We start from the raw sequence: 14212 nt of genomic DNA, 5'->3' as shown, positions 1-14212 counted from the left end.
AATTTTATGTAGGCCATCTTTTTTAAGCTTCCCTGAACTATAGTATTATATAAATTACATTAAGCTTCACAGAAACACATTGTCCGAATTACAGCAAATGCAACTAGGGAGATCGATTTGCAAATTTCTACTAAAGCGAATTCTAGGATTTTGTAATGTAGTTATTCATTAACATTGACTTTTTAGGATATTCTGTACTTAGTAGATTTGAAAATCTAAGGAACCAAGAGAGGAAAGTCAACAAGACACTGATGCACCACCATCTAATACTGCACTAACTTTATGTCTGTATTTTCTAATTTTCGCTGAAAGTTAATTTGGCATGAACAGTCATTTCTTGATATCTGTAATACTGGCACGATAATTATATATACACAGTGCTTTGCCAACTGAGCGATGAGAAACACCGTGCCCATTGCCCCATTACATTTAGCTGAATGATATGCAGCTTAGCCGCGCGTTGGATCATGGAAGTGAGTTGTGTTGGGACTCTACCATCTTTCTGTTTCGCAAGTTTCTATAATTTTAGAAATAAAAAAGGTTGGAATTCACGTAAGAAGATCTGCGTCCATTAATCTATTTCACATGGACAAAATTAAAACTAGAAGCACAGCAACATCCATCAATCAATTTATAGATATAACAAAATTGTCTATGCAAAAGGAACATTTATATTAGAAATTTAGATGTCAGGTTCTCTCTTTCCCATATTGAATCCTTCCCACCTGCATGTATATCAGCGCAAAACAAAGAGAAACTATGAGAATCTGGTTAGCTTGTATATATCAGTGTATCGTGGGATGATAGTAATTTATTCTCTTAATTGGAATATGTAATTAAAGAAAAGTTATAAACAGCCGTATCTTTTTAATTCACCAAGAGAAATATATAGTGATAATTATGATTATTTTGATAGTTAGCAACGTCATTTTTTTTCCCAATCGAGGAATCCCCCACTTTATTTCTTTTCTGGGTAAAAATACAGGGTTAATTCAACAGCAGTGACAATGGATACATCCCAGTCCTCAAAATTACCACTACATATAGTACCATGATGATAATAATGTATACAAATGGACACCACAACCAAGCATTTTTTTGGATAAGCGAGCATGAAGTCAATAACAGTAGAAATATGCATATATATGGAATGGAAATTAATAATTACCTATGGCATATGTTACGTGAAGTAGATTCGCAAGAACGACCCAGAAACCCTAAGAGGGATCAATGGTCCGACGATCGTCCCCAGTAGCAGCTCTAGGGTGCTGGTGCTGAAACTGATTAAGCTGCCCTATACTTGCGGAGACGTTCATGGACAAGAGACCAGCGTCATAGCCGTTAGCCGCGTCAAAGGTCCTAATCATGGGGGTCTGATGGTGGTCCCGAGGAAAGAACTGGTGGTGGTGGTAGTGGTGGTCGCCGATCAAGTTCATGCCCATGTTCTGAGCCTGATGGTGGGCCGCAATGAGGCTGTGCCCAGTGATGCCCAAGGTCTGGTACCTGGACAGCTCCGACTTGGCGCAGGTGAGGTCCATTTGCAGCTGCCGGAGTTGGTGTTGCAAGAGAGAGATCACTCCCACGCAGCCGTACACGGGGTCGCGGAGGCGCATGTCGGCCTCGTAGGCCAGAGAATTGACGGCGTCTTCACGCTGGTGGGGGTGTAACTCGTTAAGGAGCTTGGTAACATTACTTGCTCCGAATACTTTGTGCACATTAGCGAATTTCTGGGGCTGATCCGGCGGGAAGTAGGGTGCAAACACGCACTCCGGTTGGCACTTTCGCCGCAGAAACTTACAAGCCGCACACGGTGAATTCGATGACGATGCCATCCCCTTTTTTTATTTCTATTCTGCAATCACGCCGATATTTGTTTGATATTGGGTCAGACATATTCAGTAAGATGTTAGAAGAAAAGAGAGAAGCTTTGATCAATTCAAGTGTGCCAGATGACAACTATTATATTCAAAACGATGAAGAAATCATGCTATGGGTTGAAGCACACATGTTATATGACTTTGAAGGATCTGGATTTTGTATTTTAATCTGCTTAGATTGAGACGCGAATTGACGCTCTAATCATCCTCAGCTTAGTGCAGCGGTGAGCAAACAAGTTATGCGATTTTGTCTTGCACGATCAAAAGTACCTGCAATTACGCGAACAAGACTCTACAGAAAAAAAGAAGAAAGAAGAAGTCTACTTCTCCCCAATTACCCAGGATGAAAGTGAGGCTTGGAGTCGAAAAGTGAAGTGATCAGAAGATAGAAATAGCTGTGCAAACCAGGATCTTGAAGAAGCGGAAGAAGGAGGAGTTAATATATTTTATTTTCTTTTAATAAGAAATTAGGAGAAGAGGCAGAAAGGAAGAAAAGGGGATACGATTGAAGTTGCCGGTGGATTTGACGGATTGGATCTCGTGAAGAGAATTTTTATTTCACTGCTTTCCATGAAAAAGTTAGCTAGGCCGCAGATCTTGCTTGAATTTCACCGCATATAAACGTATTATTATAATATACGTTAATTCGTGATCACCTTTTAAGTACATCGTTTTCATTCATTCTCTCGTATGGCACATACTTGTCCAGGAGTTCCCAAAACAAAACAAAAAAGCATAAATTTTTTGAAGTCTCACGTGGGAAGTAAAGATAGTTGGGGAAGAATGAGATGATGGCCGAGACTGACCGAGAATGCTGAAATAAAATACGAGCTATATATTCTGATTCCTCGATTGTCACTAGAGACTGTATATTAACAATAGAATAAAATAAGCAATGATGAAGAGGAAGAAGAATAGAGGTAGTTAGCTGGTTGACGGAGCGGGATGGCTACCTTGAATGGTCGGCCTTGATTTTCTTGAGTCAACTTTCTGGGATTCAAGCTTCTCTAAAATTGGACTAACACTTATAATACAAAAAAGATCACGGATCCCAACCGCCCGGGGCGTGGGGTTGGATTGCTGAAGCTGCTATTTCTGGTTGTTTTGATAAGGAGGGAGCTAAGGGAAACGGAAGATTTGTTGGGCACTATATAAGAGGCAGTATGGTCAGGAAGGAGAGGGCGCTCTTCTGGCACGCATATTATTCGCCGGAAAAGGCAAGGGGAGTGGGGAAAGCACGGAAAGATGATGATGGCGATGACATGGGTGACCCCCAGCTGCAGAGGCTAAGGAGACGGGCAGAAAGAGAGAGCGAGTCTAGGAGATGAAGGGGGAGCGAGATTTTGGGTTCGCATAAACGAAGGCCATGCTGATTATTATTTAGTTATTTGTTACTTGAAAAAAAGAGCAGTGTTGCAGGGCCAGGAGGGGGTGTAATGTTGTGTTGATGTGACCCTTCATCAAATTTCCTATTCTCTGTACTTCCTTCCTCGCAGGACGCTCAGCATCTCTCCTTTTTGGACTCTCTCTCTCTGTCTCTGACCTTTAACATTGTGCTCTCTGTCTTCCCCCTTCACCACCTAACCCCCCCTGCCCCTACCGAGGCCATGCCTGCCTCTCTCACCATATCTCTCGCTCTCTCTTTCTTTCTCTGGCCTTTCCCCTCTATCTTCTCCTTAAACAAATTTAGGCCACGCACGTTTATATCACAAAAATTAATTAAGAACCTCATTTGCCTAGTTGGACTGCTTGAGTCTCTGCATATATTCACGCGAGGCGATCATCATTTGAAGAGTGATACTGATTTGCTCAAGCTGAACTCCTGAAGTATGCTTTTTATGGCCAAGATTTCCAGAGGCTGCCACTTTTATCATAGATGTTGATGTTGATGTTGATGATGAAGCTAGGGCTGGTACGCAAGAGCTCCCGGATGGAGGGCCTCGACCCTAATACCTCGGGTAATTAAGTCAGATGACAGGGAGAACGGGAGAAAAATTCCAGAGGCTTACGAATAATTGCTCTCATAACTTGCACATTTCTTTTCTATTTGGCGCGCTACAACTGAGAATTGCGAGTACGTACTGGACGATCCTCTTGTTCTCTAGTAAGAGATCATGTGCGGGAGATATAATAAAATATGTGAAAGTTTAATCCTGCGGACTCGTCTCTTCACTTTGAACGCCAAGGAATTCTGATTCATCCATCGCGACTTCTGGGGAAGAAATTTAAAAACCATCTACAAGCCGGGCACGGTTCCTGAAGGCTGCACCGCAGGGTCTTTCGGTGGGGAAAATATGTAGAAGACCTTTTTTTAAAAAAAAAAAAATTGCTGGGTGTATACAGAAGAAAAGTGAATGAATAAACATAAGAAAAATAGTAAAAGTATATGCGGCATAGGAGATAGCAGAAATAAAATGCATTAGTGGTTGGAGTCTGGGACAATCTATCGCCAGCTGGCTGGAAGCGTGATCCAACTATGTCAAGCAGAGGGTTTTGTACGAAGGTTACTTCTATGCCACGTCACTTACTTCCACAGGCTGCTTCCATATTCTTCCACTTCACTAATCAAGCAATGTAATCCAATATTATATGCAACCCTCACTCCTTCGTCTCACACTTCCAGGTGTAGGCTTCCCGGGACTTCACAATTTATTTCACGGTATTTTCATTCAACCACGTTTAATTTTTTTTTCAATATTTTTGAAAGATTATATTTTATTCAAAATAATATTCAAATCGTTCTTGGCCAAAATTGATTGATTAAGCGACTGACTAAAAATAGACGTGGTCCTAACATTTCATGGGGCGACCGGTTTCGCTTTGCTGTTTTCAAATTTTAATTCAATATCTGGGCCCAAAGGTCTGTTTGTAAAAACCGAGTAGTCCAAAACAGCAACAAAATTTAAACTATCATTTCTACCAAAAATAAAAAATCTAAACTATCAAGGAATACAACAGTTACCAATGGACATTAGGTAAAGTTGACAACGCTATTGCTAACATTTTTTAAAATGAAGGTTCGAACACTAAAAATAACAAACATGATAATTAACATTGTTTTAAAGAGGTCGTCCTATCGATATCTCGCTATCATCATAAGGTTTTTTTGTGGAGGGTTTGAATTAGTTTGCGGCGGATAATGAACCCAAAACACTAAATGATTTATACCAAAAAAAAAGAAATACAACAGTTAATGTTAATTTTAACCACCCCTAGGGGGTGGGATGGGGGAATGTCATTTAATTTTGCCGAAGGCGAGTCAAGGTTTTTGAAAGTCAACCAACAAACAAATCAGATGAGTGAACTGGCAATATTAATTAATAATTAATAAAAACTATTTAACAATGATCAAAATCGTTTGGCAACAGCAATGATCAGTCTACCCAAACAAACACACAGACAATATATATCCTTCAAAGAACATATAAATTCGCACGACAACATGGTAGATTTTGGTTTACTCCTGTCCTGAAAGAACAATAGAGCCACATGTTGCCTAAGCCACAAAGTTACTGATACGCATATCAAATATGATATGTATTCAATAAGTCAATGCTTTAATTTTTAAAAATATAAAGTATGACACGTTTTCTATGTGTATATATATTTATAAAAAATATTAAATATAATTTTAATTTTAAAAATATTTAAATTAGCATACATATATAATCTTTTATGACAATGCCAAGTAAAATAAAATCATTAATTGTAGTTTTATTTTATTTATACCTAATGACTTACCATTTGGTCCTTGCTATTAGGTATAGTATTAATATCTCATCCTTTTCAATCATTATAAAATTATATTTACACTTTTTTCTAATTAAGAAAAATGTAATATTTATTTTTTATTATATCCAAAACTTATTTTTTAAAGACAATTTAATCTTTGACTTTAAAAGTAAATCAAAAAATGAAATTAGTAATAAAAAGTTTAATATTGCAAGTTTTAATGAATTCAATTCCTTTAAAATTTTATTTTTTAAGTATTGATTAACAATTCAGAAATATCGAATATATTTCAAAAATTAAAATTTTTTAAAATTAAAAAAATATTATTTTGATATTTTATACATTCATATTAAAGAAGTGTTAGTGAATATATGTATTGAATATAATATTAATACGAATATGTGAGATAATTTAAAATTTGATTTTTGCTACTAGCTTATTGGTCCAACGGGGCATTTGCTAGTAAAAAACCCAAGCATGATTACCCATCTTTATTTGAAAAGTTTGACTTAATGATGACTAAATATACCGTTGTAAGTCAGTAATGAATGATGGCGACGACGGTGAAAACCTACTAATGAATTCGTCTCTGAAGTGGTTAATTACTATAAACACGAAAGCAAATGAAGCCGGCTCTTTTGGACACCAGCATGGCGCTTGGCTCTGCGTATCCTAGTCAGCAATTCCATATGACCATTTGGGGTAAGTGTTCAATCTGGTAGCGGTAACGGCCGTTTCTTAGAGGAGCAGTTTCGATGTTTAACGTGTTGCGAAAACTCCACAGTACGGAAACGGCAACGTTGTGATTCCAAGCCTAAGGACAAGGGGAGCAATAGCCAACATTAAAAGTCACTCTGTCAACACCCGTTTTCCCCCATCTCCCCATCTCTAGCAGTGGAATGTACAAACAAGTTCATCAACGCTGGCCGCTAACAAAATTAACGGCTGCTTGTTCCAACTTCCACGGGAACCCATGTCTTCCCGTGGAAGCTGGATGTCACCCGCCCTGGCGCCACAATCCGTGGAATGATTGGCAAGTTCTTCTTAGTCTTCTTTTCATAGTCCATATTTCTCCGATTTTCCTGATCACAACCGACAATTAAGCATGGTATTTTTTTAGTCAATTATTACAAGTACTTGCTCCGCTGATTAAATGCTCTGTTTTTGCTTTGTCATTTATAGGTGCGAGCGCAGGACTGGTAGCTCTATTATCCGCAAGAGTGGTCAGTATTTGATATACCAGTAGAGGTGGCTGATGAAGCAAAAGAACAAATTCGGTCCATAAAATAGGGTCGCTATTTTGCAACAAAAGCTCTCCGTGAAACAAGGTTCCTCCCTCACGCTTAGAATCTTTACTGCTCAAGCATGGAAAAGGGCTGCCAACAACCTCCACGACAGCTAGGTACAATCAAGAAATCCAAACTAGCGGATCAAAGACATTAAACAGTTCATGTACTCTCCCAAATAAATCATAGGAACGTGGTCAGACTCTCCTAGGTTGTTGTCTACAAACAGAGCAATTATGTTTGAGGATAGCAGCGGAGGTAGCAGGGGCACTGTCCAATCCAATCTACACTCTGCTGCCGCCGTACCCATCATCCAAAGAGATATCAACTCCTCTAACATTCTTTCGGATGAGACTTGCACCACCATATTCCCTGATTTTGGAGCTTCCAGAAGGAGACCTGGCCACGACGATAAAAGGTACTTGTGGATACCTCCACCCAAAATACATTCGAAGGAACTAACTCCCCGACAAGAGTGACGTGAAGAGTTTTGGATGTAATTCTTGAGCTGCTAACAGGAAGGCGCTATCATTGATGGGCCAGAAGTGGGTCGCTCGTTTGAAGTTGTTAAAAGAGGGACCGTGAATCAATGGTGGTGGAAATAAGCAGGCGCTGAACAGAGCGGCTGTAAATTGAGGCTTAAATGAGAGGAGAGACCCGCCGTGAACGCCGAAGGGAGTGGCGTTGGAGTTAAGAGGGAGTAAGAATGATAGTTCAACTATGACGAATCACAGCCATAGTTTCCTCCGACGTCCCGTTTTACTGAATATGTTTGGGAGAACACGGAGTGGGATAGCATTATGGATCGTGTGCTAATTGATTTAGAATTGGATGATGATGGAAGATGATTTCCTGCGTATGACATCACCAATTATCTGCGCTTTGCAGCTGTATTTAAAAAAACAAAACAAAACAGAGAAAAAGGAGAGAAAGAACAGAGAGCTACAATTGTTTGTCCCTTTCAATGCCATTTCATGGGCAGTCACCAGATGCATCAGCATTACATACTAAATACGCTCTTGATGATTGAAATTAAAGATATTTCTTTTTTGGATAAAATTACAGGTATTAATTAAGCTTCCAATATGATGCCCTGGTGTTGGAAGTCTTTTAGTCACGTCTATTTAAGATTTGTTAGGTTACTTTTACCCTCTCATGCATGTTATATTCTATTGTTATTTGTTTAGGGCTCTTTTGTTCAATTCTCAAATTTTAAAGATGAGGTAATACAGTACATGACCATGGAATCGGGCAAAAAATATCTATTAAATTTAATCAAATAAAAAAAATAATGCTTTTAAGATTCATCTTCTCTGGGTTCTGGGGATTCATTATCTTCTTCCTCGACGATAATCAGACCACACATAAAAAGCAATTAAAGTATAAGCCCAGAACCACAAACATAAAGCATAAGTTTACCTCTTTCACAAAAAATTCTCCGTGTTATCTTCTTCTGTTTCGGTTGTTCTTTCTTCTCCTTCAAGGAGTTTATTCCGTCTCCATTTCTTCATCCCTCTTGCTCTGCCATTGCCATTGCCATTGCGATCCACGATGAAGGGCGAAGGAAATTCTCGGACTTGCCCTTCGATTTTACTGCTCACAAGAACCTCATGCTTGACCTTGTGTTAGCAGTCGAAGATCGCTTCAATTTACAGCTTCTTCCTTGTACGCTCCCACCGGACGTTCAGTACTACCAGGGGCTAGACACGTTCGGTCCATATTCCATAATTCGCTGTGCTTCCATAACGACCGTGGATCTCGGCCGGAATATGCTCGTCGAAGAAATCATCGTCATCACAATCTCCCTCCTCACCACAATTACTAGAAAATATTCCAAATGACATTCGATCAATTAAACTTATAATGATGGCTGTTAGCTAGATCATTAAAATTATACTCTGTTTTTAAATATAAAAAAATAATCAATTCATATAATTTAAACAAAATTGATTGAGGATAATATAAAAAGTTAAATTAAATTATCCTTACAATTAATAAAAAAGATTTGTGTGATAAAAATAGACATTGACTTTATGAAAAATAATTTTTAAAAATATGTAATAAATATTTTTTTGAAATTTTAATTTTTCTTATAAATAAAAAAAAAACATAAATAATTTTTTAAATATTAAAAAACGAAGTAATATAATTATAGTGGCTTACAAGTTTTATTTTTCAAACAAAGATGCAAGCCCCAGGACGGGAGTAAAAATTAAATCGTGAGTAAATTATATCATGATCCCTTCATTGATAAAAAACGAAAGTTCATATGAAGGCTGAAGCTTGTAGTTCCGGCATGTAACTTCATGAGTTTAGGTTTAACTTGCTCGCTCACGATATCATCTTGGTATTAGGTCCAATGATCTATTATTTGGATGTCTTAATTTTATGAGTTTAAACATATTTTAATTACTTTCTTTTGAATGACTTAATCATGACCTTATATTAAAAAGAGATAAAAATAAAATAGACCGAAATACATATTTACTTCTTTAACTTTACACAAGATTATTTTAATCTCTTAAATTTATAAAGTATCTTTTTAATTCTTTAACCTTAATATTGTTAGTTTCATCTTAGCAAATTTTTATATTGAACTTTTAAATACTAACAAAATACTCTCAAACCTTAACTTATTAAGGTTAATTTTTTTAAAATAATAATGATAGATACAAAAAAATAATCATTTAAAACTAATGATGTTAGGGTTAAATAACAAAAAAAAAATACTTTACAAAGTTAAGGGATCAAATTAAAACTTTATATAAAGTTAGAAAATTAAAAATATATTTTAACCAATAAAATATAAGTACAATTTTTGAATTCAAACCCTATTATCTAATAAAAAGATGAAATTATTGCTGAAGGTGATCAACTCTAGTGAAAACCGGTATGTGAAGTTGTGAGTAATGTTATGAGAACCAGACCGGTTATTGAACTGGTCGATACTGGTTCACGGTTCAATGATCAAACCACGATTTGAATCTTGATTCAACCGGTCATAAATAAATTAATATATTTTAAATATTATATATTTAAAATATAAAGGAATAATCACATATAATAACAAAAATGAATGTCTAAATTTCAAACAAAATAATATACAATAAAAAAAATATAACATCCATTAATATTGCATAATTTTCACCCAAAATATATATAAGTATTTCATAATTTATAATGTATAACTTTAAAATATATACACATATGCATAATTCATACATATTTTTTGTATTTTTTATTTCATAATGCTTATTAGGTATAAATATGAATAAGTTATAATTTAAAAATATGAATTAAAATACAAAAAATAAAAAAAAAACATAACCGGTTCTTACTCGGTTTTCCCAATTTTTGGCCGATTCTACCTATTTTTGACCGGTTTTTGAATTTTTTGATTTTTGGTGATGATTGAACTGGACTAGGGATCGGTTCCCAGTTGAATTAGCTGGTCCGGTTTGATTCTAATAATAGTGGTTGTGAGTTCAAATATTATATATATATATATATATATACTCCCTCCGTTCAAAAATATAAGGCATTTTTTGAAGAGTTCGATGTTAAAAAATGTAAGACCTTTTTAGTCTCTCTAGGTGTAATAATTGCTCTTTTTTTAAAAGTGCCTATTGATTAATAACTTTATATTTATAATAGGGTGTTTCATATGGATAAATATGAAAAGATAGGGTTAGTTAGAAAGTGGATAACTATTTTATTGATTGTGAGATTTGATTAAAAATACTTTATATTTTTAAGCAAAGAAAATGTGTGTGTATATATATGTAAAAACAAAGCTATTTGTTATTTATATATTATATAAAAAACTCTTTCTGAATCATAATATAAGTTTCTTTCTATAAGCACCCATTTGTTTAAAATATCGGGTATTTGATAAATTTTTTTTTTTTCATTTTTCCCTTAACCTTTGTTTTTCTTATCTTTAAATGTTAGAAATTATGCATGTCCTGCTAGAAAAACTTAAAGGTATAAATGAAAAGAAATGAATATTAAAAAAAAAGATTTCAATTAATAGTTTTTATAAATAGTAAATTTGCTGACAATAGCAAATATTATAGTGTAGAGAGAATAAAGATTAGTCAAAAGAGAGAGGCTAACTTGACAAGTAGACAATGATAGGCAAGCTATAATTTGAGCATGTTTGACCAATTAAGCTGCAGTATAAACAAAAGTTTGATAATAATAAAGAATAAAAGGGGGCAAGAACTTTCAAACGAGGAGACGCGCGGCAGAGTTTCAACATGAATAACATTAAGAGGAACGGGTGCAGCATAATTGAATTGAATCAGTCCCTTGAACGCGTTTTTTTTTTTTTTAGTTAGTTAGTTTATATAATTAAGGAAGCCGTCCTAAATGTACAAGAAATTGAAGTTTTCACTTTGACCGGCCAGTTGCTCAAAATTGTAAATTGCACTTGCACACAATGTGCATGCGCGTGCATTAAAGGGGATCCGGAGCAGGCAGACCCTCTTGCAGAGCTAAAAATGGAGACTGCGAGGAGAGTTATGAAGCTTTGGTTGATTCTACTATTATTAGCAGCCATAGGAGCCACTATAGAAGCTCAATCGCTTGAATGCTGCCTCAGTAAATTAAATGTGGAGATGCAGAGATTCCATATCCATTCGGCGTTGGGGTGCAACCTAATACTGGTCGAAACTGCTTCTTGCAAGAGTCATTTTATCTCACTTGCAATACCTCCACCTCCACGTTATTCTACAGCGACCGCCCAGTTTCTAACATATCTGTTCAAGGTGGTCATCTTGACATTTCCATGCCTGTCTCCAAGATTTGTTACAATCAACCGGGCAGCGATATCTCTAATAGTCACTCTCTTGAAAACAATCCTCCTTTCACCTTATCCAGCACCCAAAACAAGTTCGCAAGTGTTGGTTGCGACACTCTCGGCATAATTCAATTCCAGAACAATCTTAAAAATGGTGGCTGCGTGACGCTATGCGACTTGCCTCCTCCGGGAGATTTGAATGACAAGACTTGTTCGGGGACTGGGTGTTGCCAGGTGGATATTCCCGTGGGAATGAGGAATCTCACTGTTCTAGCATCTGCCGTCTTCAACCACTCAAACGTCCCGGCTTTTAACAATTGCAGTTGTGCTTTTGTTGCCAAACAGAGCTGGTTTAATTTCTCCGTTGATTATCTGCACGACTTTCCCTTTGATGTGGTCCCACTTGTCCTAGATTGGACTGTTTTAGATGATACTTGTCAGGTTGCTTTCATCACACCGGATTATGCCTGTACCTCTAGCACTAAATGTATCGACTCCACTGATGGATTTGGTTGCAATTACAAATGCAAACCCGGTTTTGATGGAAACCCATCCCATTCTTATGGGTGTCATGGTAATTTTACAATTCCATTTCTTTTCCAACCATCTACAACTTGATTACTTTCATTTCCAGCGTAGCATTCACCAATGCCATTCTTGGCGCAAAGAAATGAAATGCAGACTTGGACGAATGCCAGGAATCTACTGACAACTGCATAGGTAAAGAAAATTGCCACAACACAATTGGATCTTTTGAGTGTTCTTGCCCGCCTGGCTGCTCTGGGAATGGAACCACGCTGGGGGATGCCACCCACCCTAGTCAAAAATTCCACTTGCTATGGTCTTCATTGGTAAGGCGCTTTAATTTCTCAGTAATGTTCCTTTTTTGTTTCCTTCATTCTTGTTAAGCATTAAGCTAAGCTATTAGCTAATTGTTTGTACGTGTAACATATGCACCTTGTCCTCTAAAATATTTGTCTCCATCAAACATATACAGGTATAAGTATAGGCTTGATAGCTCTGTTTATGAGCATATCTTGGTTGTACTTGGTGTCCCAAAAGAGGAAGCTCATCAAGCAAAAGGGGGAAAAAAATTGTCAAAACGGTGTTTCATCTTGCAACAATGACTCTTTGGAAAACACGGCCCTTCCCTCGCAACTGAAATATTTACTGACAATGAATTAAAAATGGCCACCAACAACTATCATGACAACTTGATCATTGGTTGAGAAGGTTTTGGTACTGTTCAAAAAGGCATTCTCCCGGACAAGAAAGTTCTTGCAATCAAGAAATCCAAACTGATGAATCAAAGCCAAGTTGAACAATTTGTTAATGAGGTGATTGTAACCTCCCAAATAAATCATCACAATAAAGTCAAACTCATGGTATGTTGTTTGAAAACAGAAGTTCCTCTATTCATCTACGAGTTTATTAATAATGGGACTCTTTTTACTTTGATTCATAATAAAAGAAAGTCTTCCCTTATCACCTAGTAAACCCATTTAAGGATAGTATCAGAAATAGTAGGAGCACTATCTTATTTACATCATGCTGCATCCATGCCCATAGTCCATAGAGATATCAAGTAGCAGGGGAACGGAGCCTGAGAAAGGTCATTTGGTGTCGTGGGTCCTTGGCACATAATGCTTTTGATCTCAATAATCATCTTCCACTGCCCAGGTTAATTAGAACATCATCCGAAATACTTTGCCAATTTGTATTTCCATGAATAATGCTGTCACCATATCCACTAGAATTGGATGTCTCCCCAAGCAATAATGTTTGAGCTTCCTCCAAATTCAGGTCTTGGTTGTCCCTTAAATGATTCTCCATCATCTTTATTCCCTCTGTCTTCATTGCCACTTCCTTCATGTTGGGTCTCTCCTCTCCTCCAAGTCTCCCACGTCTTGCTACAGGCATGGCCACTTCTTTCACCCTCTCCTTATTTTCGTCATTCATTATGCCATTCTCAATAACTTCACATAAATGACCCTCATTCAAATATGAAAGGAAGTGCATTACTAGATTTACTTCCTTTTTTGGCCTGTCAAACGAAATGACTTTTTTCCTTACTAGTAGCCTTACAAACATTACCTCAAAACTATACACATTACTCTTTTCAATAAGTTGATTTGTTTTCACGCATTTTGAATTCAAATATTCAAAAATACCTTATACTATTATAGCCAACCCTATTTGATCTAGGAGAACAAATTTGGAAGCTCCAAAATTAAACCCTTTGGCAATGTAGCTCTCATCCAGTTGCTAGTTATGTGTATAGTTTTTTTTTTTCGGTTAAAACCCGGTTGCTAGCCCTTTTTAAGAAAGGCCATGAGCCCATATCCATTTCCCCGTGCCATTGGCATTCCGAATTCTACTCATCAAAACGACGTTGTTTTGCTTGAATTAATCACAGCCGTCCTTTTCGTCCAAAAATTTGAACTGTTTTGTTGAACTGCGAGGCGCGCTCCGTTCCCCTTCCAACATTTTCGTAACTTCTAACAACATTCTTCTTC

At 36.8% G+C, this 14212-nt stretch overlaps 2 protein-coding genes across 5 annotated transcripts; one reads left to right on the top strand and one right to left on the bottom strand.

Annotated features, from left to right (window-relative positions):
- Positions 1-558: 558 nt before the first annotated feature.
- Positions 559-3918, bottom strand: LOC129294707 (protein ASYMMETRIC LEAVES 2). Of its 3 annotated transcripts, none has more exons than XM_054933169.1 (3): positions 2831-3918; positions 1169-1852; positions 559-725 (listed from the first exon to the last, which is right to left on the bottom strand). In XM_054933169.1, exon 2 carries the CDS (start codon positions 1830-1832, stop codon positions 1218-1220), a length of 615 nt encoding a protein of 204 aa, XP_054789144.1. In that variant the 5' UTR covers positions 1833-1852; positions 2831-3918; the 3' UTR covers positions 559-725; positions 1169-1217. The 3 variants fall into 3 exon arrangements, with proteins under 3 accessions (XP_054789144.1, XP_054789145.1, XP_054789143.1); XM_054933170.1 differs by lacking the exon at positions 2831-3918 and adding an exon at positions 2148-2403; XM_054933168.1 differs by lacking the exon at positions 2831-3918 and adding an exon at positions 2006-2402.
- A 7501-nt stretch (positions 3919-11419) lies between these two features.
- On the top strand, positions 11420-13109 carry LOC129294146 (wall-associated receptor kinase 5-like). 2 transcript variants are annotated; one of them, XM_054932295.1, is made up of 3 exons: positions 11420-12270; positions 12395-12547; positions 12694-13109. In XM_054932295.1, exons 1-2 carry the CDS (start codon positions 11685-11687, stop codon positions 12403-12405), a joined length of 597 nt encoding a protein of 198 aa, XP_054788270.1. In that variant the 5' UTR covers positions 11420-11684; the 3' UTR covers positions 12406-12547; positions 12694-13109. The 2 variants fall into 2 exon arrangements, with proteins under 2 accessions (XP_054788270.1, XP_054788269.1); XM_054932294.1 differs by having other exon boundaries at positions 12365-12547.
- Positions 13110-14212: the final 1103 nt, after the last annotated feature.

The sequence above is a fragment of the Prosopis cineraria genome, unplaced genomic scaffold, assembly GCF_029017545.1.
Source record: "Prosopis cineraria cultivar Desert tree isolate PC_DT_omini unplaced genomic scaffold, ASM2901754v1 PC15, whole genome shotgun sequence".
Taxonomy (NCBI): Eukaryota; Viridiplantae; Streptophyta; class Magnoliopsida; order Fabales; family Fabaceae; genus Prosopis; species Prosopis cineraria.
This window is presented reverse-complemented; position numbering and strand designations above follow the sequence as displayed.